General features: G+C 36.5%; 1 protein-coding gene across 2 annotated transcripts in view; it reads left to right on the forward strand.

Annotated features, from left to right (window-relative positions):
* The first annotated feature begins 12943 nt into the window (after window positions 1-12943).
* The window catches only part of KCNH8 (potassium voltage-gated channel subfamily H member 8), a 154614-nt gene continuing 141990 nt past the window's right edge, over window positions 12944-25567 (forward strand). The window contains exons 1-2 of one of the 2 annotated variants that reach the window (XM_072328773.1): window positions 12944-13016; window positions 13341-13454. In XM_072328773.1, the coding sequence (XP_072184874.1) occupies window positions 13379-13454 (76 nt within the window). In that variant the 5' untranslated portion in view covers window positions 12944-13016; window positions 13341-13378. Of the gene's footprint in view, window positions 13017-13192; window positions 13455-25567 lie in introns of those variants that run through there. The other variant, XM_072328772.1, reaches the window with a different exon arrangement.

Below are 25567 nucleotides of genomic sequence, written 5' to 3' on the forward strand. Positions count from 1 at the left end.
CATGGCCTAAAACAGTGATTGACCATCTGGTGGGAAGGCAGGGCCAACCCAGGGAAGCTGAGGTGCAAGGAATGCACCTAAGTGACTTGAAGGTGTGGAGCCAGGATCCAACTCTTCACACACCTCATTTAAGGGTTGGCAGTCGAGGTGAGGGTATCTTTTTCGAGATTTTTGTCTCTCTGAGACCTTTTGAAGGTAAGCTGATTTTTTTCCTTTGTTTCTTCTGTCATGGCTGCTGCACTTGGGCTTATCCCCACTTGCTGCAGTCTGGGACTCTGCTACCCTACTGTCATTGCTATGTTTTCTATTGTGTTATAGTATTACAGTGATATACTCAAACTGATTACATGCTAAGTAGGAAGAACAGTTGTTGCTTGGATTTTTGTGAATTCAGATATCAAACAGCTAGGATACACCTGGTGTTATAATAGGACTGTAATATAGTGTCTTGCTTCCTTCGAATAAGTCTTTGCTCCCCCTTGTTGAGGACTTAATTAATAATTTAAAACAAATGCTAAGTTCCAGCTGTGAAGTTTCATAAAATTAAAACATAAACTACTGCATCTCTTAAAGGAGTTGATTCATGCATTGCAGGACCTGTAGTTGTATTAATACTATTCTTTCAATGTGCATTGTTTGTTGACTCTCTGATTCAAATAAGATAAGCTGTCTGACTTACATATCTAGCACAAACCCAGTTTAGAACAAACTGAAGCCTGATTTATTCACTGAATTCTTTTGACCTCGATTTTGTGTTGATGTGGGTATGTGTAGGGTTACAATATAATATGGATCAGATGGGAAAATAAAATTGGTTGTGGAAAAACTCTTTGAATGTATCTGAACCAAGATACCATTGCTGATCTGATTCAAAGAGCAGCCCTTTCAACAAATTCTATAGGGAAAACTAGGAAGGCTGACCTTTTTCAGAGGAGGTGAGATGGAGCACCAAGGCAGGAACTACCTAAGGTGTCCTTGCCTTCTTTGTTGCTTAGTTTATTAGTGAAAGTGAAGTAAATATCACAGTATCACAGTATTGTGCGAGTTGGAAGGGACCTTAGAGATCATCGAGTCCAACTCCCAGGATTTGAGCCTTTCTGTGTAGCAGAGCAGCACTTGTACCACTTGCACCACAGGGGGATTCGAACCCCAGGCCTCCGGTGCTGCAAGAAGCACTTTATACCACTGCACCACCGGGGGCACACAATATTTGTTTACTGTGCAGTTATAAACAAAATAATTGTTTGTAAGCAACATAATTGTTTACTGTGCAGTTATAAATATTTCAAAGACTCCTATTGTGCAACATTTTTCTAGCAAGCTTAGAGTAGACTTCCTAGGTTGAATTGATAAAATGTATCCTCTGCTTAAAATTAAAAAGAAAAAAAGAGGTAGCTGTCATGAGTCCTCTCAGCTATTTTGCTAGGAAATTGGTTTCTTGTTTCTAATTTGAAGTATTAAACAGTAGATGGCATCCTAACATAACATAATATTGAACTGTAGTCTTGCTAGCATGTTATATCACTTGTTCTAGGAAGTCCTCAGTATTTTTTATTTATTTATTTATTTATTTTCTGCTCTTATGCATGTAGTACCATTGAGCAAGTGCTTGTTTGTTTGTTTGGGTTTTGCTTTGGGGAAGGTATTGGTGGTGGTGTTTTTTCCTTTCTTAATGTATACAGGAATGCGTGTGAGATTTGATGTATTACATACAGAAAGCTTGTAAGTGATATGTATAGAAAGTCTTAATTGAAATTTGAGTTTGGATTTTGTCCCAAAAGTCTAGGAATAGACCTTCATAAGCAAAGAGCATTGAGTGAGATCAGGTTAAGGTTTTTTTTTTTTCCCTAGGAGCTGAATTAGTTGTAAATCTCTGTGATACTAGTAGTGTTCTGTCTGTTGTGTCAGTGAGAAGCAAAAATAATTAATCTTGAGATATAGACTGAAAAGTTGTTCAAGTTACCATTGAATTTATTTCATTTTACTACTTTTAATAATGATATGCTGTCCTTAAGTCATATTAGTTGTTATAGCGAAGTGTAACGTTATCTGCTCAGGCAGGTTTTAACTGACAAGCCGAATGAAAATACAAAATACTTCTTTTTTTTTTTTTTTTTTTTTTTTTTTTCATAAAGGTAAGACTGTTGTTGGTCCACGATGATACAGTAGAAGGAAAGTGAAATAGTGCAAGGCTTTGGAAGTGGATAACGGACAAATTAGATCAGTACTTGAAGATGATCTTGCGAGATCCTAATGTATTTTACCAGAATCTCTCTGAATTTGATAAGCAATCTTTATTTTAGATTCAACAAAGGTCCTCAAGTTCTTTTAAGAGCATCCTTCAAAGAGCTTGTTTAGCAGCATTTTTGATTTTTGCATTTTGATTTATCAGTAGTTTGTTGTTTTGTGTGGGTTTTTGTTTGTTTGTTTGTTTGTTGTTGTTTTTTAAATCTCCTAATTCTTTCACAACTAAGGGGTAAAGACTCAAGGGAAAAAAATGCACTTTCAGTAGAATGTCATTATAGATTGCTCAGAAATCATTCTTTGAAATACCACTGTTCACTCAGACTTAAGCAGGGTCTAAGAGTTGGTAACATGTGAAACTCAGTGAAGTGAATCTGTTGAGATGTTAGTTTTCATCTATTTACATGAATTTGTTCTGGGACAGATTTAACTAACAACTGCTTATTCTACTTCTGATATGATAATTATGTTGCTCTGAAAAGGATGCACTCTACTTAAATTTTTGTGTACCTGGCCCTTGTGGTGCTATTAGGCGGCTATTAAAAATATTTAAAATCACATAGGACCTTAGCCTTTTAAAAATGAATCATTTATTTTCCAATCACTTTTCTTTAATCTGATTGTATAGATTTTTGCATAGGAGAGCTGTTCTTATTCAAGAGGTGGCTGAAGATTCAAATTTCTTTAAATGTTACATGAAAATGTGGAGAGAGGGTTTAAACATCGTGTGTTTACTGTAATGGTTTTAAGCACACTACTTACATACATCACATTGAGTGATTTTTACTTATATAATGAGCTGAATTTGGACTGTAGAGAGAGAATGTTATGAATGAATTTATATGACGAGTTTATTGTAGTATTCATATTTCTATAATGAATATTATTGTAAGTTTATAGTCTTTGACCTAGGTGTCTTGGGTACTTTTGTCTTTCCATTTTTTTACCTGCAATTTGGAAAAATAGATCACTTTTACACTCAGTAAAGAACAATAATGCTATGTTACATGCTGTTTTGTATTGCAGATGAAGCCTTGCTAATGTTATAAACAGTGTTTGGTGAATTGAAACAACACTCCTAAAATGAAATAATACCTTCCTGCTTACATTTAGTCTTTACTCAATTGCTGTATGTAATATAATTAGGAAATAAGAGAAAACATGATTAGAAATGGGACATGGGAATTTCAATGTACCTAGGTGAGAATATGGTAGGAATAAGAAGGAAGGAAATATAGATTGTTGTGAGTCAAAATAAAAATTGTGTGCGGGGTGGGGGAGAGGGGAATGACAAACATTTTAAATGTTCATCTGCTGAGTCCACAACAAATTCCTACAGTTGCAGTAAAAGTACACAGAATCACTAAGAACTTACCAAATGTATATGTTGTATAATGTTTAAAGGCATGGGCTGGAAGTTATGTTGTAATTCCAGTGCAGCCAGCAGAATTACATCAATACAGAGCAAGACATTTTGTCTATTCAGGAGCTTTCATACACGTAAGTAACCAGGTCATGCTATGGCTGGAGGCAAACATTGACCACAGTCCTGGAAAAATGTACGTTGAGAATTTAATACTTCATTATGCTTGTCTAACAAAATACATTTGGGGAAGTGCTATAAGAGTTTCACTAAACCAGAGCTTAATGCTAAGCATATTAGCAGTCCTATATTAGTGCACGTTTTCAGTGTTTTGCTGAATCAGCTCTGGTAAATATAAGCTTGTGCTTATAGGACTAGAGAACTGATTTTAATTTAATTATTTTTTAAATGTTAAGGTTGCTATTGTTGTTTAAGTAATGTATACGTTCTTTGAATTGCACTGAGAATACTTTCAACATTCATGTATATCAGTGTTAGGAAATGTTGAGGTCAAAACATAAACCTACAAGTGTTTCTGCAGTAAAAATTGCAGCCAATGAAAGTGTTAATTTGAATAAGTTTCTGCTAGCTATAAGATTTATAGTACCATGTTGTTCAGTTAAGATAAGGAAAATGGAAACGCAGCTTACTGTGGACAATATTTACAATTTTTGTACCATGTTTTCATTATATTGTAGTATATGAAAGATGCAGTTGATATCAATAAGCCAGTTATTAGGTTGTATTTTCACTTAATGAAGCAGCCTGACCAAATTAATAACTCACAGAATTTGATATAATTCTTTCAGGAATTCTTAATATTCATCTCTCATTCTCACTGAAAATGCTTCATGTGATATGTACAATGGCTGCTATTCTAGTGATATTATTACAGTGAAATTTAAGGGCCATGGTCATACATGCCTTAGACCCTGAAATACTTTGGAAGCCTGACTGCATCCTCTTCCAGCTGTAGCTAATGGATGACTGGATAGGTTGCTACCTCTACTCATTCCTACTGTCTGCTGAACTTCACATTCTTTAAATGTGCACAGAGAGTTGATCCTGGTGTCATCCCACCTTGTTCATACTGTCACTAAGAGCTGGAGAAGTAAAGATTACACAAGTTAGTTAAACATTTTTTTAAAAAAACTGTAGCTTTCATACCCTCATCTTTAAGCACCTGAGATTCCTTGCAAGCTTAAATGTAGTACTATTTTTGTTTTAGCTGCTATTACCTTAAACTGAATATTTTAGCTAAACATAATTTTGAACAGATTGAAGCTCACCATTTCAGTTTACTTTAGTCAATAAACAGTGAATAAAGGAAATATCAAAATCCTTCTTTTCTTTCCCATTAGTCTAAAAGTTTTTTGCTAAAATTACTACAGAGGATAGCAATAAATAATAATTACAGACATTGTTGCATATCTTCTTCATTGAAAGCAAGCAATTTTATCTGAATATCATGATAGTTTCTTTTTCAATGTCAGTATGATCGTTCTCTTACCATGTGATAATGCCAGGCTGTTCAAGATATTGTGAACTTGAGCAGTTCATAATATCTAGCTCTTATCAATGAATGTTCCTCCTCTTCTGATAGGTGGTCAGATATTGGAGATAATAAGTTATGAACAGGTGTTTTATATGTGCATTAGTTGGTTTATTTGCACAAGGTTCTGATCCTTACTTTTGCAAACTTTTTGTCTTCTACATTTAACCTTGTAGAATATTTTCACTAAAGAACTGGTGCTGAAATGTGAGAAACTTAGATCTTCAAATCTGGAATTTCACACTGCAGATCTTGGCTCACCGTGGATTTAATCCCACGTTATTTGATCACAATACCTTGTTAGAGATTGAGTGTTTTCATCACTGCTATTCAATCTCCAGTACAAAGGTGATAAGAGATTTGTTGGCCATAGCCTATATTTATTTCACTCTGAGATAACTCTAATGTGTTTTCAGTCCAAGAAGTAATGTTAGTTGTTGGAAAGTAAATGTGTTTTAGAAAAGCATAGTAAAAACATTTCTATTGCTTGTAAAGTCTCCCAGACATACTTATGAAAATACTTGTGGGTTTCTGTGCCCTCATTTACTATGAGAATATATAAAAAACATAAATTGTTAGTTGTCTTGGGACAGTACCTGCATTATGTGCATTTTAATACTTCAATTTCAGCTCTATATGGGACAGAAAATGCTGATATGCAATCTGTGTAGCGAGCCTCAAACTGCACAGTAACAGCAAAAGTCATCCTGGAAAAAAAAAAAAAAAGAAAAAAAAAAATCCTCTTGAAAAGTTCAAGAATGCTAAGTACTGAATACAAAAAGGATGGTAAGACTTATCTAACCTGACTAGGGAGTAGATTATACTATAAATAGGGCTCTGAGGCTGCACCTACAGCAAGGCTGGTTGTTTTCTGCAAAATCTATAGCACATATTCTTGTCCTAATCATTTTAATGTTTAATATTTACACCTAACTATAATGTGATGCCTATTTTGTGTTCTCTCTCTCTCTGCAAACATAAGGCTTTCCTTACTTGGACACATTACTGGATCAGAGCAGGGGATTATCTTTAGATAAAATATATGGGTTTATATAAAGGGTTTTATGGAAAAGGCAAGCTAATGGAAGATAGCAACATCTGAACTCCCAAGTTCTTCTAAATATTGGGGGTGGTGGGAGGGGCAGAAAAAAGAAAAGGTGAAAATTTAAACAAAAACGTGGATTTCCCTGTGTTTGAAGTGTTCTATCTATTAGCACAGTCTTTTCAAATCTGACTAGATTTCAAGATAGTTTTTGTGTGCTCTTCTCCCATGTAACACACAGCAGAGTAGAAACCAAACATTATTTGTTAGTGGTGACTGGAAAAATGGCAATATCACACCAATTTTTAAGAAGGATTAAAAGGATTACCCTGGGAACTACCAGCCTGTTAGTCTCACCTCTGTGAGGTAAAAACAAAGAAATCAGTAATCATTTTGGCTTACTATTAACAACTGTCAAAGCAACAGCACTGAAAACAATATTAATGTCTAGATTCGATGTATTCTCAACAGCTGCATTTTTATTGACTTAGCATTCAAAGGAGAAATTTGGGAACAATAACAGTGGAAGAACTGGCACACTATTTTGTTTTTTTTTATTTTATTTTTTAATGCTTATGTAGAATAAGTTACAAGATCCTCCAGTATCAGTATCTCCCACAGTGCTGTAGTGAGGTAAATAGTCTTGTGATGTGTCTTTTATAGCTAAAAAATATGCAAATAAACAGTTGTACCAGTCTTCTAAGCCAAACTTTCTCCCTTTCCTTATCTTCTTAAGAGGAAGACTTCTGTTCACATTCAGTTAACCATGAACTTCATCTTCAGAAGTGATCTTCTTTTATTGTTTCTTCATCTTTGAGTGGTGGTTTCAAAGATAGAAGTACAACTCTCTTTTAAGTGATGGTACCCAGCTAGTGATAGAACAATTTGATGTCTACTGAAATCCTTATCTGAAATGCGGTTCCATAATTTTTTTGACAACTATCTAGACATTTTTGAATGACAGCTGTTATATTTTCCTTCATCATATATTTAATGTTTCTTGTAAAACTTGGTTATTACACAAACATTAAGTATGTGCCTACAAACCCTGGAGATAGGGATTGTATTTCCTCAAATCATTCTGTTTAGTTAGACAAACTTTTTTCATCTTTACCTTTGGCTCTTTTAATGGTGTTTCATCCCATTGTTCCAGAACCCATTCCCTTCTGTTCATTTTGTATCCTGTTCCCAGTGAATCTAACTCAGCTATGCCTCAAGGATTACCTGGTTCCCAACAGAGATCCAGTTTTTCCTTGCTCCATTTAATTCTCATTTGTGCTCATCCATTTCCTCTCAATTACTAACTGTGTCCCAGTCCTATTCCCTAGTATGGCTTCTTTACATAATGTTCCAGTGAGTTGCAGCTTCATTTGTTGAGATTTCTCAGAGTTTTATTTTTCCTCATTTGAATCTTGAAAACTGCTGAAAGTTTTATTTATTTAGCTGAAAAGTTTCAGGAAGAAAATGCTTTGTCTGAAGCAGATTGCCATATTTGGCAAAATCATATGCAACAGAGAATGTGAGTTTATATTTGGAATTGCTGACAGATGTGTAATTGCAAGTAGGTCTCTGTAGCCCAAGTAGTACATGAGCGGCCATTACTGGGTCAGACCAAGGGTCTGTCTATCCCAATAGACAATCCCAATCATTTGTCCCCTGTGACTAACAGCATTTACTGAGAGAAGAGCATACTAATGAGAAGAGCATTGCAGCTCCTTTTCTTGCAATCTTCCAGTCTCTAGAAATTTAGCCACTTGCTGGATCAGGAGTGGTGTCTTTTGTATTTAAACCTCGACCCAGATTGCCCTACTTGGTCGGTCTTCAGTTATAAAGCTTTATTGAGAAGTTCTGCTGCTGGCTTATGCACAGTGGAAAACAAAAGGCCAGCATTTCTTTAAGCACTGCGGTCATTTATTAGGATAATACTCTTAACACACGCTACTTCAGACTAAATTAGCCTCTTTGTGGCAGATGAACAGCAGGTTGCCAGTCTTTGCCCTTTACTAGTACTTTTAGATTCTTTCATAGTTCCTTTTCTATTTTTTTCACAACTGGATGCCCATGTTAATAAACAAATAAGTGGGTAGCAATTTAAAGTGCAAAAGTAAGCTGCAGGCTGTCTTTTGACTGTTAATTTGATTTTCACTAACTGTTTTCATTTGCATAATTGTAGACGGTAAGTTGAGGTCAAGTGCTCGTGCCAGAGAATCAGTTTCTAACTCCTAATATTATGAGGTAATTCATGAATCAGTTTCTAACTCCTAATATTATGAGGTAGTTCGTGGTATTGTGGAATATTAATAAGAAACTTGGAGAATGTGCTTCCAGTTAAATTATAAATGAAGAAAAGGAGTGCAATTATGATTAAAAATGCTATAATATGCTGCTGCTTGTAAATATTCTGTGTAAAACTCTCAGACTGTGACCTGATTCCTGGGTTGCTGTCTATATCTGTCATACAGTGCCTCAAAATGTACCCTCTTAAGTGGAATACCTAAATATGTGGATAAGTGGGAGGATGCATATGGATGAGATAATATATTATGTACTGTAATTTCAAAGAACAATTTTTTATTAATAGTACTTCTGGCCTAAACTGGAAGACCCTGACTAAATGTCACTTGGAGAATTACTGTCTGCTGGCTACAGCCTGAAGTGCAGCAGCAGTGCAAATAGTTGATGTGACAAATTCTTTCTAGAAATGTATCACATATTTAGTAAAACTCTGTACAGCAAACAAAGAAGTGTAGATGATGTGGGCTTTTTACTTAGACATGAAATAGACTTTTTATAAAAGCCTTTCATCTTTGTTTAGACTTTACCTTGTCTTAGATATTTAATCAAAATCCATCTGTGACTGTTCAGAGTCCCTAGTCCTTATTTCATCAAAATCTTATGAAATAATTTTCCAGGACTCAACTGCAAAATTTCAGCTGCTCATTCATTTCCCTCTGAAATAGTCTCAGCTGTTCTCTCCCAGCTTTCCTGAACAACTTGTTCTCAGCTCTGAAATTTTAACCTGCTGAATTTGTCTGCTTTTGAACTATCTCAGGCTTAATACTTCAGTGTTTTATGGCTAACTCCAAAGTTAAGTATCAAGCTGTACCAAGAAGGATTGCTTTTGTGAGTAAAATGTAGAATATGCAGAACTGGATGATACAGTTGAGTGTCTCTTCTTCTCTAGCTTAACGTTTTTCACTGTGTATTGTTTTGGGAAGTTAGTACATCAGTTCTTACTGCTGAAAAACCTGGAGATTATTTTGTGATATGTGGAACACAAATATAATTTTTAAAATGATTATCTGTCACTGTTTGTTCACAGTGCATTGCTGTTTAATAATTGATTTATAACAGAATGCAATGATTGCATATATTTGTTAAGTACTGGAAATTTTCTTCCTCTTTTTCCAAAGTTCTCAGTCAACAAGGCCTCCAACACATTCTCCTTGCAAAGGATTTGGCATTTCTCCTCTCTGTTGTGCGTTACTATCTCTTTGTTAGTATAGCTTTCATTGTCATTGCCTGCTTTTCACCTGTTTCCACCTTCTCCTGGCCTTCATCACATGTATTTTAACAACTGTAATTTGTGTTCACAGTTAGTATCATAAAGCATACCAAATAACTTCTCTAGTAACAGTATGTCCTTCTTGTTATGTGCATTTGTGTGACTGATACTTTTTAGTTTCAAACAAACACATACACCCTTTCTTCCAGTCTTCATGCTAAGCCATAAGGCCTATTTTTTTAATTTATTTTTTTTTTAATTTTTCCCATGGTTGTTAAGAAATTTCTTTTTAAAGCTCTAAACTTACTGAAGCCTACCATAGAGCTCTCAAAGAAGCCTACTATAGAGCTCTCAAAGCATAGTATGATGTTTAGTGCTTAGACTGTATTGTCTGTTAGCAAGATAAATATTAGTCACTTATGAGATGGCAGAGTTATTAGGGAGTAATTTAACTTCACTAGAAAATGATGGTGTTTTCCCCCTTTTTATGATATTTTTTGATGAGTCAAAATAAAGAAATATATTTATTTATGAGTATGCAGGTTACTATCTTTGCCATCTTCTTTGTCTCAGTCTTTAGTAATAAAACTTGTTACTCCCTGGGAACACAGCCCCCTGCGCTGGTAGATGGGGAGGGGGAACAGAATAAGCCCTGCATGATCCATGGTGAGATAGTTTTAGACCTACTTCAAAAGCTGGATGCTTACAAGTACATGGGGCTGGATGGATTGCACCCCAGAGTGCTGAGGGAGTTGTTGGATATGATTGCCAAACCACTCTCCATCATTTTGGGCAGTTCTGGCTGATTGGGGACATCCCAGTGGATTGGAGGCTGGCGAATATGATGCCCATCTTCAAAAAGGGCCAAAAAGATGATCCTGGTAGCTACAGGCCTATCAGTCTCACCTCAGTGTCCAGGAAGGTTATAGAACAAATAATCTCAGGAACCATAATGGACCAATTAAAGATCAGGCCTAGTCAGCATGGGTTTATGAATGATAGATCCTTTCTGACAAACCTGATTTCATTCTATGAAAAGGTGACCCGCTTAGTGGATGAGGGTAAAGCTGTTAATGTGGTCTACCTGGACTTCAGTAAGGCCTTTGACACTGTCCCTCACAACATTGTTGTGGAGAAGCTGGCTGCCCATGGTCTGGATGGGCATATGCTCTGCTGGGTGAAGCACTGGCTGGATGGCCAGGCCCAGAGAGTTGTGGTCAATGGAGTGGAATGCAGTTGGTGGCCAGTCATGAGCAGCATCCTCCAGGGCTCAGTGCTGGGACTGCTTCTGTTTAACATCTTTATTAATGATCTTGATGAAGGGATTGAGTGCACCCTCAGTAAGTTTACAGATTACACCAAGTTGGGAAGGAGTGTTGATCTGCCAGAGGGAAGAAGGGCACTACAGAGGGACCTGGATAGACTGTATCAATGGACCAGGGCTAATGGCATGAGTTTCAGTGGGGCCAAGTGCTGGGTCCTGCATTTTGGTCACAACAACCCCAGGAAACCCTACAGACTTGGGGAGGTGTGGTTGGAAAGCTCCCTGATGAAAAGGGACCTTGGTGTGATATGGACAGTTGGCTGAATATGAGCCAGCAGTGTGTTCAGGTGGCCAAGAAGGCCAATGGCATCCTGGCTTGTATCAGGAATGATGTGGTGAGCAGGACTAGGGAAAGTCATCCTGCCCCTGTACTGGGCATTGGTGAGGCCTCACCTTGAGTACTGTCTTCAGTTTGGGGCACCTCATTACAGAAACGACATTGAGGTACTTGAGCAGGTCCAGAGAAGGGCAATGAGGCTTGTGAAGAGCTTGGAAAATCAACCCTATGTGGAAAGGCTGAGGGAGCTGCGGCTGTTTAGTCCGGGGAAAAGAAGGCTGAGGGGAGACCTGATTGATCTCTTCCAGTACCTGAAAGGTGCTTACAATGAGAGTGGGGCAAGTCTCTTCTCACTGGTGACAGGTGACAGGACGAGGGGAAATGGCCTCATGTTGCGCCAAGGTAAGTTTAGGTTGGAACATTAGGAAACAATTCTTTACAGAAAGGGTAGTTAAATACTGGAATAGGCTCCCCAGGGAGGTGGTTGAGTCACCATTCCTAGATGTGTTTAAGAGCCATTTGGATGTGGTGCTCAGAGATATAATTTAGCAGAGGGTTGTTAGAGTTAAGGTACTAACTATGGTTAGGCTGCAGTTGGACTTGATAATCTTTGAGATCTTTTCCAACCTGAGTAATTCTATGATTCTATGATCTTCTGACTGCCGGTACTGGGATTGAGGAGATATGTGTGTAGACTTAATGCTGATGCTTAGATGTTGTAGCATTTTCTAAATTTTTTTTTTTATTTTTTTATTTTTTTCTAATAATAGTAGTCTGTTGTAAAAGAAGGCCCTTTTTGTCCCTTCAGTAGCATTTCCCTTCACTGCTTATCCTGAAGAGTGGGAATCAGTCCTCTACCCATTAGGAGGAAGAGAGAACCCAAAATAAATCTGGAATAGAATGAAATAAAAATAACGGTGTTATTACAAAGCAAGAGAGGAACAGGCATCCCCCCATAATGCACAGCGAGTTTGTGGATTAGGGAGCATATTTTCAATTCTCTCCTGGTTCTTGGGGTCCAGAAGAACAAGGAAGAAGTCTTCTCACTTACCATGGTAGGAATGACTCTACATTGGGTTGTTATCTGCCAGAATACAAAGAACCATGGTATCAAGCCTGAACAAATCACTCATCTCGATGTGAGAGCAGTCTGTGTCTGCTTTTTCCTTTCTTTTTTTTTTTTTCCCTTCCTTCCCAAATTTACACGTTAGACCTCTTGGACTAGTGTCTGTGTCAATTCTCTTTGGTTACCTAAGGGAATATATTCATTCTAGGATTTTTTCAGGGAAGAATTTCTGAAGGATGGTTGAGGAAATAACTACACTGATTTTTGAAAAATCCTCCAGAACTGAAAAATCACCCCAGATTTAAAGAATAATAATAATAATAATAATAATAATAATAATAATAATAATAAAAGAGAGACTTATGAGAGTACCCGTGCAGGTGATAGAGCATTCTCCCTGTCCTCCTCTCTACTATTAACATCTACAGAAGCAGTTAATATATATGTGTTGAAACAGTAATTCTCCTTTAAGCAAAGCGATGTCCTAAGGTTTTCCCTGTGATGTTGTTACTCACAAAGCGAGGTGCGTGTGTTTCAAGCCTAGGGCATCCCCTATATTCCAGAGTTAAGAGCCTCTAAGGCTCAGGTGGGCTAGGAGGAGGTTTGCCAGCGCCGAGGCTGCTATTACAGCGCTGCTCCAGACGTAGGTGGAGAGAGGCTGCTTTTCACTGCGGGAGGCGAGGGGAAGGGGCTGGGCCAGCTACTGGCCGGGGGCGCCGTGCCCCTGGGCGGTGCTCTGCACCTGTGCGCGGCGCTGCGCGGCCGCCCCGCCTGGCAGCCAGCAGCGGGGGGGCGGCGGGCAGGGAGCTGTTGAGCGGGGGACACCCGGCGCCGGGGGCGGCGCGGCTCGGCGGCATCCCCGTCTTCCTCATCCCCTCCCCCGTCCCCATCCTTTTCTCCCTCCCTCTGCCTCTTCCTTCCTTTCCCCGGGCGCCCTCTGTACTTTCTTCTCGAATCACCCTCGTAGGCAAACTTTGATGGGGAACCTTGCACCACGCTGGAAAAATGCCGGTTATGAAGGGATTACTGGCTCCCCAGAACACCTTCCTCGACACCATCGCCACCCGGTTTGACGGCACACGTGAGTTCGGGCAGGGGCAGTGGGCTTTATCTTCGGGTGCCCAGGAGAGGAACTGAACGAGGAGCACTGTGCTTACGATGGGAGTCTCCTGGCTCCCTCCTCCTCCTTCGAGGGGTTTCCTTGGTACCAGTAGCCGCCAAGAAGAAGGGGAAGGCTAGGTGACTCCCAGCCTTCTCAGCCTCCTGCCTGGCTTGTCCTCAGTTTTTCAGATGAAGAGGATAGAGGATGCTTCAGTATGCTTCCCTTCCCAGTCCTTTGCACAGGGGCTCTGGGAGGGCTGGTGCCAGCAGCCGAGCTGTTACTGGCGCCGGGCTTGCTGTAGGAAAGTTGTGCGCTGCGATGGGGCTTCCCCAGCCAGGGAGTTTAGATTTTTTTTTTTTTTTTCCCTTATCCTCCAGTCACTAAAGAAGTTTAATTCCTGTAGAAGGGTTTATCTGCGAATAAATAATGGACGGACCCTTCAAATGTTGTATCCGACTGCAGCACCATGGACAGAGCCAGATGGGAGGGCAGAGCCCCCGCTACGCAGATCTCTGCCCGTGAAGCTCTCCTTGGTGCTGCTCCGTGGCCAGGTGCCGGCTCCTCGGCCGGGTGCAGGCTCGCTTCTTTGCAGCTCTGGGTTAAGGGAGTGCTTGGAGTTTTGGAGTTTTGCATTTTCTTTAGTGGGGTTCACACACATTTTAAAATTAAAATTAAAATACGAACTTTTTTTTTTTTTTTTTTCCTCCTTAAAACTAAACCAACCAACCCAAAACAAAACAAAACAAAAAAGCCCCTCCAATAATCCAAAGTAGAATAAAAACTCTTGAGTTCCTGTCAACTTGAGTGAAAATGTTGCGTTCTAACTGGCATGCTTCCTCCTTGACTATGTATCTGTTGACATTATCTCAATGGCCCAGTTAGCATGTGAGTAAGACAACTGAACTCTAATTACTGTATTGATAATTTGTAAGTGTCAGGAAAATTATATACTCCCTGAGATCAATTGCAGAGAAATGTAGATTTGCTTAATAACTGCTCTGCTAGTCTGAATGTACACAGCTAAATATTATTAAGGTTTGTATATAATTGATGCTTGTTTATAAAGAAATCCCTCTTAGGACTACTTAGATGTCACCTTTAAACTCCTTTGAATACAGTATTCAAAGACTGTTCTTCTCACCCCTCCACTCTTTTTATTTCTATAAAGCACAAGAGTATTATTTACTGCATACTGAAACATGAAGCTCTAATAGGAGTTTTGTTGTTGATACTGTTATTTGCAAGAAAAGCAATTCTTCCCTACCTTGTGCTTAGGACCATCCCCCTTTACAGTGGCTTCATTTCAAAAGACAGAGCACACAGTTTATGAGCTCTACACACAAATGTGTTGCAATTTGTTTTATTTTATTTATAAGATCAAACTGAACAAATAATGTTAGTGATGATGTGAAGGTGACTTGTTTAAAGCAAAACAACAATCACAAAAATACACTATAAAAATGTCTAATCCTTGTGTTTTCAGTGACACAAGTGTGATAGAAAGTTTTGCCTAACAGAATTCTATGAGCAAATATAGCTGTGTTCTTTAAGGAACAGTTCTACTAATCTTCGTAGTGTCACCTGGGCCAGTCTGAAGCAAGAAGGAACAGACACAGCTGTCTGTTTTAGAAATATGTCATGCTAACTGCTGGTCTATATTTTCATGCATCCTTTTTAATACATAATTACCTAATTATTTTTCTATGTACCTCAAGGAAAAAAGCAATGCATTATATCTTATTATGGGCTAATTAGGTGTTGTTTTGCAAGTAGAATGTAAGAATTTGGTTTAAATATTAAATAGGCCTAATCTAGAAGTTACCATTGTATAGCTATCAGCACATGAAATATTCACATTAAAAATATTCCTTTTTTAACTGACAATTTATTATTATTATTATTATTTTTAATAAAGAAATTCAGTTTTGCAAAATATACATACACTTATCTAAGCATAGGGTAGAAATATAGAAATACTAAACCAAAGTTTGTTTTCATTTAAACTGTCCAGGTGGTAGTGCTTAGATTGTTCAGGTAGTTAAAGCTAGGAATAATAATGATGGCTAATCCTCATAGGAATCAGTCCCATGTCATTCTAGTTTTATAAGTGATGTAGACTATGAAAAGAATATAACTGATAAATGGTACTGAACCTGGGGCTTTGTTTCATAGACTGCTTTGACACGATATGCAATGATATTTAGTGTTAAAACATAGTTTTGTGTCAAAGGGCTTTTTTTCTTGTTGTTTTATCATACTCTGTGCTTAACAGACCTCCTTTCATTTTAAGCCTCTGGGAAGGATATATTATGTTGTCATCAGTGATAGACTAATCCACTAGTGCATCTTTAATCCAGAAGAGGGATAATTCTGTTTCTGGGCAACAGTGCAAGAAAGGATTCTAGATAATAATAGAAAATATGTTTTGCTTTGTACAGAACTATTTAAAAAATCATTCAAACAAATATTTTGTTTTCACTATTGTAATGATTTATATCTAATTTGCAATTAAAAATCACATTGTGATCTACAAATCTCAGAAAAGCTTAGATAATACAACTGCATGATACTTCTCACAATAGCTAATTGTTACACGTATGTTAAAAAATGCATGTTCTTTACACATTTAACAAAATATGTGCTAACAACTAACTCAGCTGATCTTGGGAAGAGTCCTGAACGTTCAAGATATGAGAAAGATCTCCCTCTGTAAAGCTACCATTTGCTTTACGTACATGGTAGAACAACATTAAGGAAATGCCTATGGAGATTTCCATTACAGAGCATTTGGGTCTATTTAAGTGCTATTATACTTTACCATTCTTACAACTCTGAATTATCTCGTGTCCCTGCTTGTAGTTGAAGTAAATGTTTTCTCAAAGGTCCTTCTTCCCGCAACCTCCCCCCTCCCTCCCTCCAGCCCAAGAGAACTAAGCACCAGATCATCAAAATGCCTTTTACCCGCTCAGTTAGCAAGACGTTGATGTGGTAATTGCTCTCTCAGGAAAAGAAAACAAACAAACCGTCAAGCCACACTTTCAAACGAATAGCTTTTGTAAAATAGGCAGCCAAATAAAGCAAAAAAGCCCACCAGATTTTAAAGACTAAATACCAAATTCAAGTGTTAAAATATTTCAAATCCACGCCTACAATAAACCCCCTCCAAATATTATGGAGGGACATGTCCGAAATGAATAATCCAAACTTTCGAATAGAAAATCTGCATGTTTTCATTTCTCGTCCTACTTTGGACTGGGAAAAAACATTCAGAAATGGTTTTGTGGCATGAGATTGTATTCTGTTGTATTTGAATGTGTGTGTATGCCTTATATATATATATATATGATTCTCGATGTAATATTTAAATTGATAAACTCACAACAGAGGTGTCTGTTTCTGAAAACTCATGATATTTTCTCAGGGTGAAAAGCTAGTAGATTCAGCAAATGACCTCAAGATTTTGTATTTTAAAAAATAATAAACAAGTCAAAGAAGAAATGAAAAACAAGAAGGTAATTTTTGTTAGGCTGGGCCAAGGCACTACCATTTTTCACTACTTTGTAATCAAATTTTATCTCATTCAGCTTGAATTCTCTAGACCAGATGATATGCTGCTTAATCATAACATCAGTAGTTCAAGAAATTCAAAGACCAGTTCTTGGCAATTGGTGATACTCAACAGTTTTCTCACAAATGGGTATAACGAATTAGTATCATATGTATGGAATCAACACCTAAACTTTCCAGGAGAAGGATGTGGATGGTTGTTGATCAGACTGTGATTAGGGTGATTAGTCTCCTAAAGGTAAAAGTGTGAAAGCACACACAGATTAATGACAAAGTCTTCGAAAAAGTATCGGTAGAAAAGCTGGTAGGTTGGCAACTCATTCTCTGAAAGAGTGTAGTGAAAGTGACCTAGTTCTTTCTAACAGAGATGAAGTTAGTTGGCCTGATGGAAATCTCCAAAGTTACATATTTATTTGGTCTTTTGTTAGGAAGACTAATGTATTCTGTTTTTATCCTGGGATAGGTATATAATGTTTTGTTTTGTGTGGATTGAGGATCTGTTAAAACAAAAATCAATAGAAGAAAAAAAAAATGCTTGTAAATACATTTCTTTCTATTCTTTCTATACTTATCTCTGTGAGACATGACCACTGATTTGTTGCAGTTTACTGTAGCTCTTTTACTAAAAAAAAAAAAAAAAAAAAAAAAAACAACAAAAAACCTTGTAACCTAAGACTTTATTTGGATGATTTGCTTTCAGCAGCTCTAATAAATTCAGTTTCTAACTTGAGCTTAAGGAAACCCAGAAAGATACTGGATTTATGAGATTTAGAAGAATCTTAAGATTTTTTGTTGTTGTTGTTATTTTTGCCTTAAGGATCTGGTTTAAAAATTGTTTTCAAGGGCCATTTTAAAAGTTCAAGTTATGCTGATTTATGATTTTAAAGATTATATTTTTGTTCAGTGAGCATATTATTAACAGAGAAAATATTAAGGCACTGAAATTAGCAGGTGGTGTTGTTTTCTGTAGATAAAGAGAAAACAGAATGATAATGCTACTAGACGTGTATTCAGAATAATATATAACTCATGAAGTACACCACTTACACCTGAAATTCTAGGTTAATGTTTATAAAAACAAAATTAGACTAGTAACATACATTGTTATTCCAGAGTTCAAGATTAGCATTTGAAATTCAGAAGTATAAATGTCAGTAAAGAAGGACTGTGGGTTTTGTTGTTTCTTTCTTTCTTTCTTTCTTTCTTTCTTTCTTTCTTTCTTTCTTTCTTTCTTTCTTTCTTTCTTTCTTTCTTTCTTTCTTTCTTTCTTTCTTTCTTTCTTTCTTTCTTTCTTTCTTTCTTTCTTTCTTTCTTTCTTTCTTTCTTTCTTTCTTTCTTTCTTTCCTTCTTTCTTTCCTTCTTTCTTTCCTTCTTTCTTTCCTTCTTTCTTTCCTTCTTTCTTTCTTTCTTTCTTTCTTTCTTTCTTTCTTTCTTTCTTTCTTTCTTTCTTTCTTTCTTTCTTTCTTTCTTTCTTTCTTTCTTTCTTTCTTTCTTTCTTTCTTTCTTTCTTTCTTTCTTTCTTTCTTTCTTTCTTTCTTTCTTTCTTTCTTTCTTTCTTTCTTTCTTTCTTTCTTTCTTTCTTTCTTTCTTTCTTTCTTTCTTTCCTTCTTTCTTTCCTTCTTTCCTTCTTTCCTTCTTTCCTTCTTTCCTTCTTTCTTTCTTTCCTTCTTTCTTTCTTTCCTTCTTTCTTTCTTTCCTTCTTTCTTTCTTTCCTTCTTTCTTTCTTTCCTTCTTTCTTTCTTTCCTTCTTTCTTTCTTTCCTTCTTTCTTTCTTTCCTTCTTTCTTTCTTTCCTTCTTTCTTTCTTTCCTTCTTTCTTTCTTTCCTTCTTTCTTTCTTTCCTTCTTTCTTTCTTTCCTTCTTTCTTTCTTTCCTTCTTTCTTTCTTTCCTTCTTTCTTTCTTTCCTTCTTTCTTTCTTTCCTTCTTTCTTTCTTTCCTTCTTTCTTTCTTTCCTTCTTTCTTTCTTTCCTTCTTTCTTTCTTTCCTTCTTTCTTTCTTTCCTTCTTTCTTTCTTTCCTTCTTTCTTTCTTTCCTTCTTTCTTTCCTTCTTTCCTTCTTTCTTTCCTTCTTTCTTTCTTGTGCAAAAATATTATTTTCAGTATTACTTCTGTTTGGGATTCTGCATGTGAGTCTAAAAAACCTGACAGTCTCATTCCCACTGCATTGTATGAGAGACTTTCAAGGTCTTGGGAGATTTTCATGATTCCTGATACTATTTTGCAAATCTACATTTTTTTTTTTTTTCTTCTCTAGAATTGAGATACCAGCTTCTTCTCTGTTAAATGCTTAAATTGAATTGCTTTATTATTTCATCACTGTATTTATATTTTCAACCACTCTTTTACCCTGTTTATATTTTCTTTTTGCAGCTATCAATTGTACAGACTTTTTTCTTTAATATAAAGCATATGTCCTTAGAAAAGAGCTCAGAGCAACAAAACGATAGAAATACACCAGAAATACTGCCTTAAGCGTATGTGTGCCTGTTCGCAGGGAAGATATTATGTGCATGAACATATGACAGTAGATCTGTAAAGGTAGAAGTTTATGGAGTATTTACTCCTGTTGGTATGCTATGATGTGCTTAATTCTGACATAGGGCATTATTTTTAAAGAAAAATTGCTTGCACTGCATTAGCTGTGTCCTGAAAAAGGGTGAATACAGGCAATTACGTCAGTAGTTGCACATTTTCACAAGTAAGCTTACTTTATGATGATATTCTAAAATGACCACAAGAAAAGAACAACTAAGGAACAATGTACTTCCAAAATGATGTTGTTTCCCTTCTCACTTACTGCAAAAATAACTAAATAAAATGGAAAGAAAAAAAAAAAAAAACCACAAAAAAAAAAAACACCACAAAAAACAGGGAGGAGGAGAAAAAAAACAGCTGCAGACAGGGGTGAGACTTCCTTGACAGTAGGAACGATCTTCTTTTCTTCTGTCCCCTGTGATTCCCCAGGACTGAAAATAGCATTCAAAGTTTTTAGAACATGCATTGTTCTTAAAATACTAGCATATTTGACATTAAACATAACATTAAATACTTTCTGAGCATCCCTAAGATTCAATGCTGAGCTTTCAGTCACTTAAAAGAAAGCTGAAAACAATTGTATTATGGAAAAATATTGATATCAGATAATGTAAAAACATTCAGAATTCTTTTGTATTTTATCCTTAATAAAAGCAGTACTGCTTCTTTATCAGTGGTATCTGATAAGAAATATTCTGCATAAGGAAGGAAGAAAATAAACAGTAACGAGAATAGTTAAGGGAATTCTGAAATACTTTTAAAGTGCTCCTTCTCATGTGAGATGAAGGAGATAACCAAGACTTTCCATCTTTGAGAAATTAAGAATAGTAATATATATGTAAGTAAAACAACTGACATTCTGTTTTTTTCATAGAATTTTGAATGGCTAAGTGACAGTGTGTGGAGTCATATTTTTGTTCAAAATGGTAAAATAAAACAGAATTTGAATAATTCTAGACATAAGTCTGCTCTCAGGGAAGCCAATAAAATTTTTATTCCTGTGAAAACCAAAGTTTTTATTTCAGTGAGAACAGAAGTGTTCTGGTGCAAAACTTATTGTAGTGTCAATAGAATTTTGCACATCCCTTTTAAATGCTTTTAACATGCTTACAGATAAAGTCTGTCTCTTTCTTTCACTATCTTACATGAAAAGACATACTTTCTTATCCCAAATGTATGAAGGAGAGTTCTGATCTGTGCTTTTTTTTTTTTTTTTTTTTTTTTTTTTCCCTAATAGAAGACATCTCTTATAAGAGTACGTATCTGCATAGATTGTCCCTTTCCTTACATTTTGAAATTGACAAATGTAGAAGTATGGTGGGAATATGGTTTTATGGGAAAATAATTTTGAAGGAAAAAATTCTTTTTGGAAGATTGAACAAGTTCTTCACTGTGTAAAATAACTACACCTAGATAATAAAAAACACCATATTATCAATAAGTTGATTTATTTTAAAAATGCTCCAGATGAAAGTACACAATACTTTAATTGACTTTGTTTTGAATATACAGATTAATTTTGTGAGATGATAGGTCAGTCATTGCATTTACCCAACTGGACTGGTTCTTTATTAAGACGAGAGACTGTAACACTGCAAAGTCTGTTGACAATATCTGGAGTTTGGACATTGTTTTTTTCACTTCAAGGATTGTGGGAAGAAGGACATACCTTGTGAAATCTGATGTTATGGAAAAGTGTTAGGCATTTCAGTAGTTAACAGTTCAATGTGGAAAAGTGTATCTAATAAATATTGATGACTGAGCTATAAATTTTCCAATAATAATAAAAACTTAACATGATCACTGATGCTCAGAGGAAAATATAGGTTGTGAGCATTGAAATAATTGGGCATCATGGAAGGAAAATTGTGAGAAAACAGCTCAATTGCATTGAATGTTTTGACTATAGAAAGACTTTACTGTGGTTTGGTAAGACTTAATCTATATTCAATTTTTTATGATAAATAACTGTTTGTGATTTTAAAGCATATTTTGTCTTTACTGGCCCTGTTTTAAGGAGGGATATATCATAATGTCATCTTAGTCTTTAAATATTATTTTTTTTATTTATTTATTTATTTATTGTAGTAGTATTAGTAGTTAGTCTTGCTTGAGAATTTTTGAATTCAGTTGAGACTTTGGCTCTACTGCTACTGCTTTAAAGAGTACGGATATGACAGTGGCTAGAGTGTACTGTGCTCCATATATCTATTCCCAACAATCTTTTTGTCCAGAACAGTAGACCTTAAATTATATTATATCGAATCTTTCTCTGCATAGGACTGTAGTCTGACATGAGCTCTGTGACCTCACTGCTATGCAGTATGAGGAAAAACCTGCCAGATTCATCCTCTCCACACTTATGAGTGTACTAGTGGTTGTACTGGTTAAAAGCTTTTCTAAAATTTCTGTTGGTATTAGGCATTAAATTTTTTTTGTTGCTTTTTGAATATCTATAAGAGCTTGACATTTTCCTTTCTTTTAGTCTGTTATTTTAATTTGCAAATTCATTAGCAATTACAAGTAGTTATTTGTTAATTCAATTTTGTACCTACAACCAGTACCAATAAGACAGGTAGTAACTTTGGGAAAAAAAAAAAAAAAAAATAAAAAAAAGTGGGTCATTCTCTTTTAGAATTCATTAAAATCTTAAGAAAAGTAGATTATAAGTGACTTTAAGTAAAAAACTGATTTAGTTAGTTTTACCTACAGTATGAACTGGAGCTACAATTGATTTGCAGAAGAGGGTGCAATCTCATGTGATAAAGTGCACAAGTCATCTTTAGCCCAGAAAGAGAAAAGGATAAAGCAGCTGTGAAAAAGCTGTGATTGACTGATGGGACTGCTGAGTGAGCAATGGGATAGAGCTTTGAAATGAACTAAATGGCAGTAGCACTGCGGGAAGCTTGACTTCTAACAGAATATGTCTGGAGAAATGCTACAGTGAATGAGCATGGTCATGAGAGGATTAAATGCATTATCTTCTCTCTTCTTAGGACCTGTGCTCTAACAGTGCAGCTGGTGAAAAGCTGTTTGGTAGTTTTGGTTGTGATAGGCAAATGGATCTTCATTGCCTTATTGATTATTGTCTAGCTACTAAAACCAAAGAATTAAAGTCTGTTTTGTCTGCTATCTGGTGGATGTGGGATAAGGAAGCAACATAGATAGGATAATCCTGCTGAAAAAAAGTGCAATAAAAATTGACTATGGCATTTGTTTTTTCAATATTGCTATATCTTTTTTAAATTTTAATTTCTATTTATTTATTTATTTATTTATTTAAGATCTACTTTTATAGAAGGAATGAGGATCCAGTACTACTGTGGGTTTGTTGTTGATTTATTTCTTTATTTATTTTTGCTTTAACTGAATTCATTTTTTGTGAGTATGTGGCTGACCAGATAACACATGACCTTATTTCATCATAAACTTGAATCTAGTATGTCTAGAAGAAATATTTAATTTTCTGCCAACCACCTCCTACAGGAATCATCAGTTCCAACTCTCATGATTCTTATGGAATCATAGAGTCTTTTGAGTTGGAAGGGACCTTTAAAGATCATCTAGTCCAACCCCCATGCAATGAACAGGGACACCTATAGGTAGATCAAGTTTCTCAGAGCCCTGTCCAGCCTGATGTTAAATTTCTCCAGCAATATGGCTTCCATCACCTCTCTGGGCTACTTGTTAAGTGCCTCACCATCCTTATTGTAAAAATCTTCCTTATATCCAATTTAAATCTCCTCTCTTCTAGTTTGAAAATAATAATAATAATAATAATAATAATAAATAAATAAACAAAATAAAAATCCTCTTCTCCTATCATAATAGATCCTGCTAAAGAATCCATCTCTCTCCTTCTTACAGCCACCCTTTAGATATTGAAAGGCCACTCCCCAAAGATCCTTCTCCATGTTGAACATCCCCACCTCTTTCAGCTTGTCCTCTTAGGGAAGTGTCCCATCCCTTGTGTCATTTCTGTGGCCCTCCTTTAGTTGTGCTCCAACAGGTCCACATCTCTCCTATACCGAAGACTCCATGTCTGAACTTAGTACTCCAGGTGAAGACTCACCAGTTCAGAGTAGAGGGGCAAGATCAACTCCCTTGCCTTGTTGACCAAGCTGCTATTGATACAGCCCAGGATACAATTTGCTTTCTGGTTTTCAAGGGAACACTGCTGGCTCAGGTCCAGCTTTCCATCCTCCAGTAGCCCCAGATCTCTTTTGGCAGGGTGTTCTTCATCCTTACTGCTCCCAGTTCGTATTGGTAATGAGGATTGCCTTGACCCAGATGCAAGACATTGCTCTTGGCTTTGCTGAACCTCACAGTGTTCATCTGGGCCCATTGCTAGGGGTTGTCTAAGTCTCTCTGAATGGCATCCCATGCCTCAGGCATGTCAGCACAGTTTGTTGTCATACAAAGACTTGGAGAGGACATACTGGATCCCACCGTAGCTGTCGTTGATGAAGATGTTAAAGAGCACCAGTTTCAGTACTGACCCCTGAGGAACACCACTTGTCACCTACCTCCATCCAGACACTGGCTGTCACCCTCTAGATACAATCTCTCAACTAGTTCCTTGTCCACTGAATAATCCACCCATCAAATCCATACCTTTCTAATTTTCTCGAAGGGATGTTATGTGGGACCATGTCTAAGGCCTTAATGAAATCCAGGCAAATGACATTAGTGAATCTTCCATTTTCTCAGAATGAGTTATGGAAGGCAGTGAATGCAGAAAAATGTATATTTTAAATATGCCAAGAACTGTTTTTCTGCTGCTGATTATAGAGCTTTTCCACTTTAATGTGCTTTGGAATCTATGGACACTAATGTCATAGATGTATTTAATATATAGAAAATAAGAGAATTTTGAGGAAAAAAAACACCCTGAATTTTTCAAAGCACTTGAAGTATCATTACTGATATTAAATATTGCTATTTTCAGAATTCATGCTTATTACATTGATTAGTGATTTTTGTTGTTTGTTTATTTGGTTTTTGTTTGTTTTGTGTTTTTGTTTGTTTGTTTGTTTGTTTGTTTGTTTTAACAACCCTGGGAAATTTACACTGTAATTGTAAAAACTAGGATCATATTTTCTATCCTTCATTGGTTTGCAACACCTACTTGCTATCCTTCACCTTACATTTAGACTGTCTCAGACAGACAATTTGAATTTGTTTTTAGGTAGGGATTCATAGTTTCTAAAGTGTGTTGTAGCAAGAGCCACTAAGTTCAAGCAACACTGTGGGTAATCTAGTTATTCTTCTAAAGTGACAGGAGATATGAACAAGGATCTACAAGACAGTAGAGAGAAGACATACTTCAGCCTAGAGCTTAAATTCTTATCTCTCTCAAGTGGTTGGTAAAGGCTGCTCTAGTTCTCATGTTTGTTGTCTGTCCTGCCTCCTCCCAAAAGTTTCACTGGGTTGGCGGTTGCATGGATCTGACCAAACAGCTCCAGATTTCATCCTGATGATGAACTGTCCCAGCTTAACTCCAGTCATGCTGCAGTGAATGACAGTGGCTCAGCACCTCTTCCCATGCAGCTGATCTGCTCCTGAGGCAGAGGCAGCAATCAGTGAAAGCAGTCAGGATGGACAGGTGGAAATTACTGCAGAGTTTCAACTCATTAGTTAAAATTCTTATGCTAATAAGACAGGCAACTGTTGAGATGTTTTCGTATGCTATGAGCAGAATCCAGATGGGCACCTGCAGTTCTGGTTCCAGTTGCAACTTGGTGCTAATAATTGAAGCAGATAATGGAAGCAGTAACTTCTGGAGACGTTCATAGATACATTGTTGCCTAGCTTTAGTTGGACCTGTCTGGATAGTTTTGTGTGGGTTTTTTTTTTTTTTTTTTTTTTTCCCTTTTATCCTGACTAAACTGAATAATTACATATTAGAAATGTGACCGTCTTGACCCCTACAGTGTCTTCAGAACAGTAATTATCTATCTGAAACTTTGAAATCCTTGCATTTCAGGTATA

Source organism: Excalfactoria chinensis, chromosome 2 (genome assembly GCF_039878825.1).
Source record: "Excalfactoria chinensis isolate bCotChi1 chromosome 2, bCotChi1.hap2, whole genome shotgun sequence".
Classification (NCBI taxonomy): Eukaryota; Metazoa; Chordata; class Aves; order Galliformes; family Phasianidae; genus Excalfactoria; species Excalfactoria chinensis.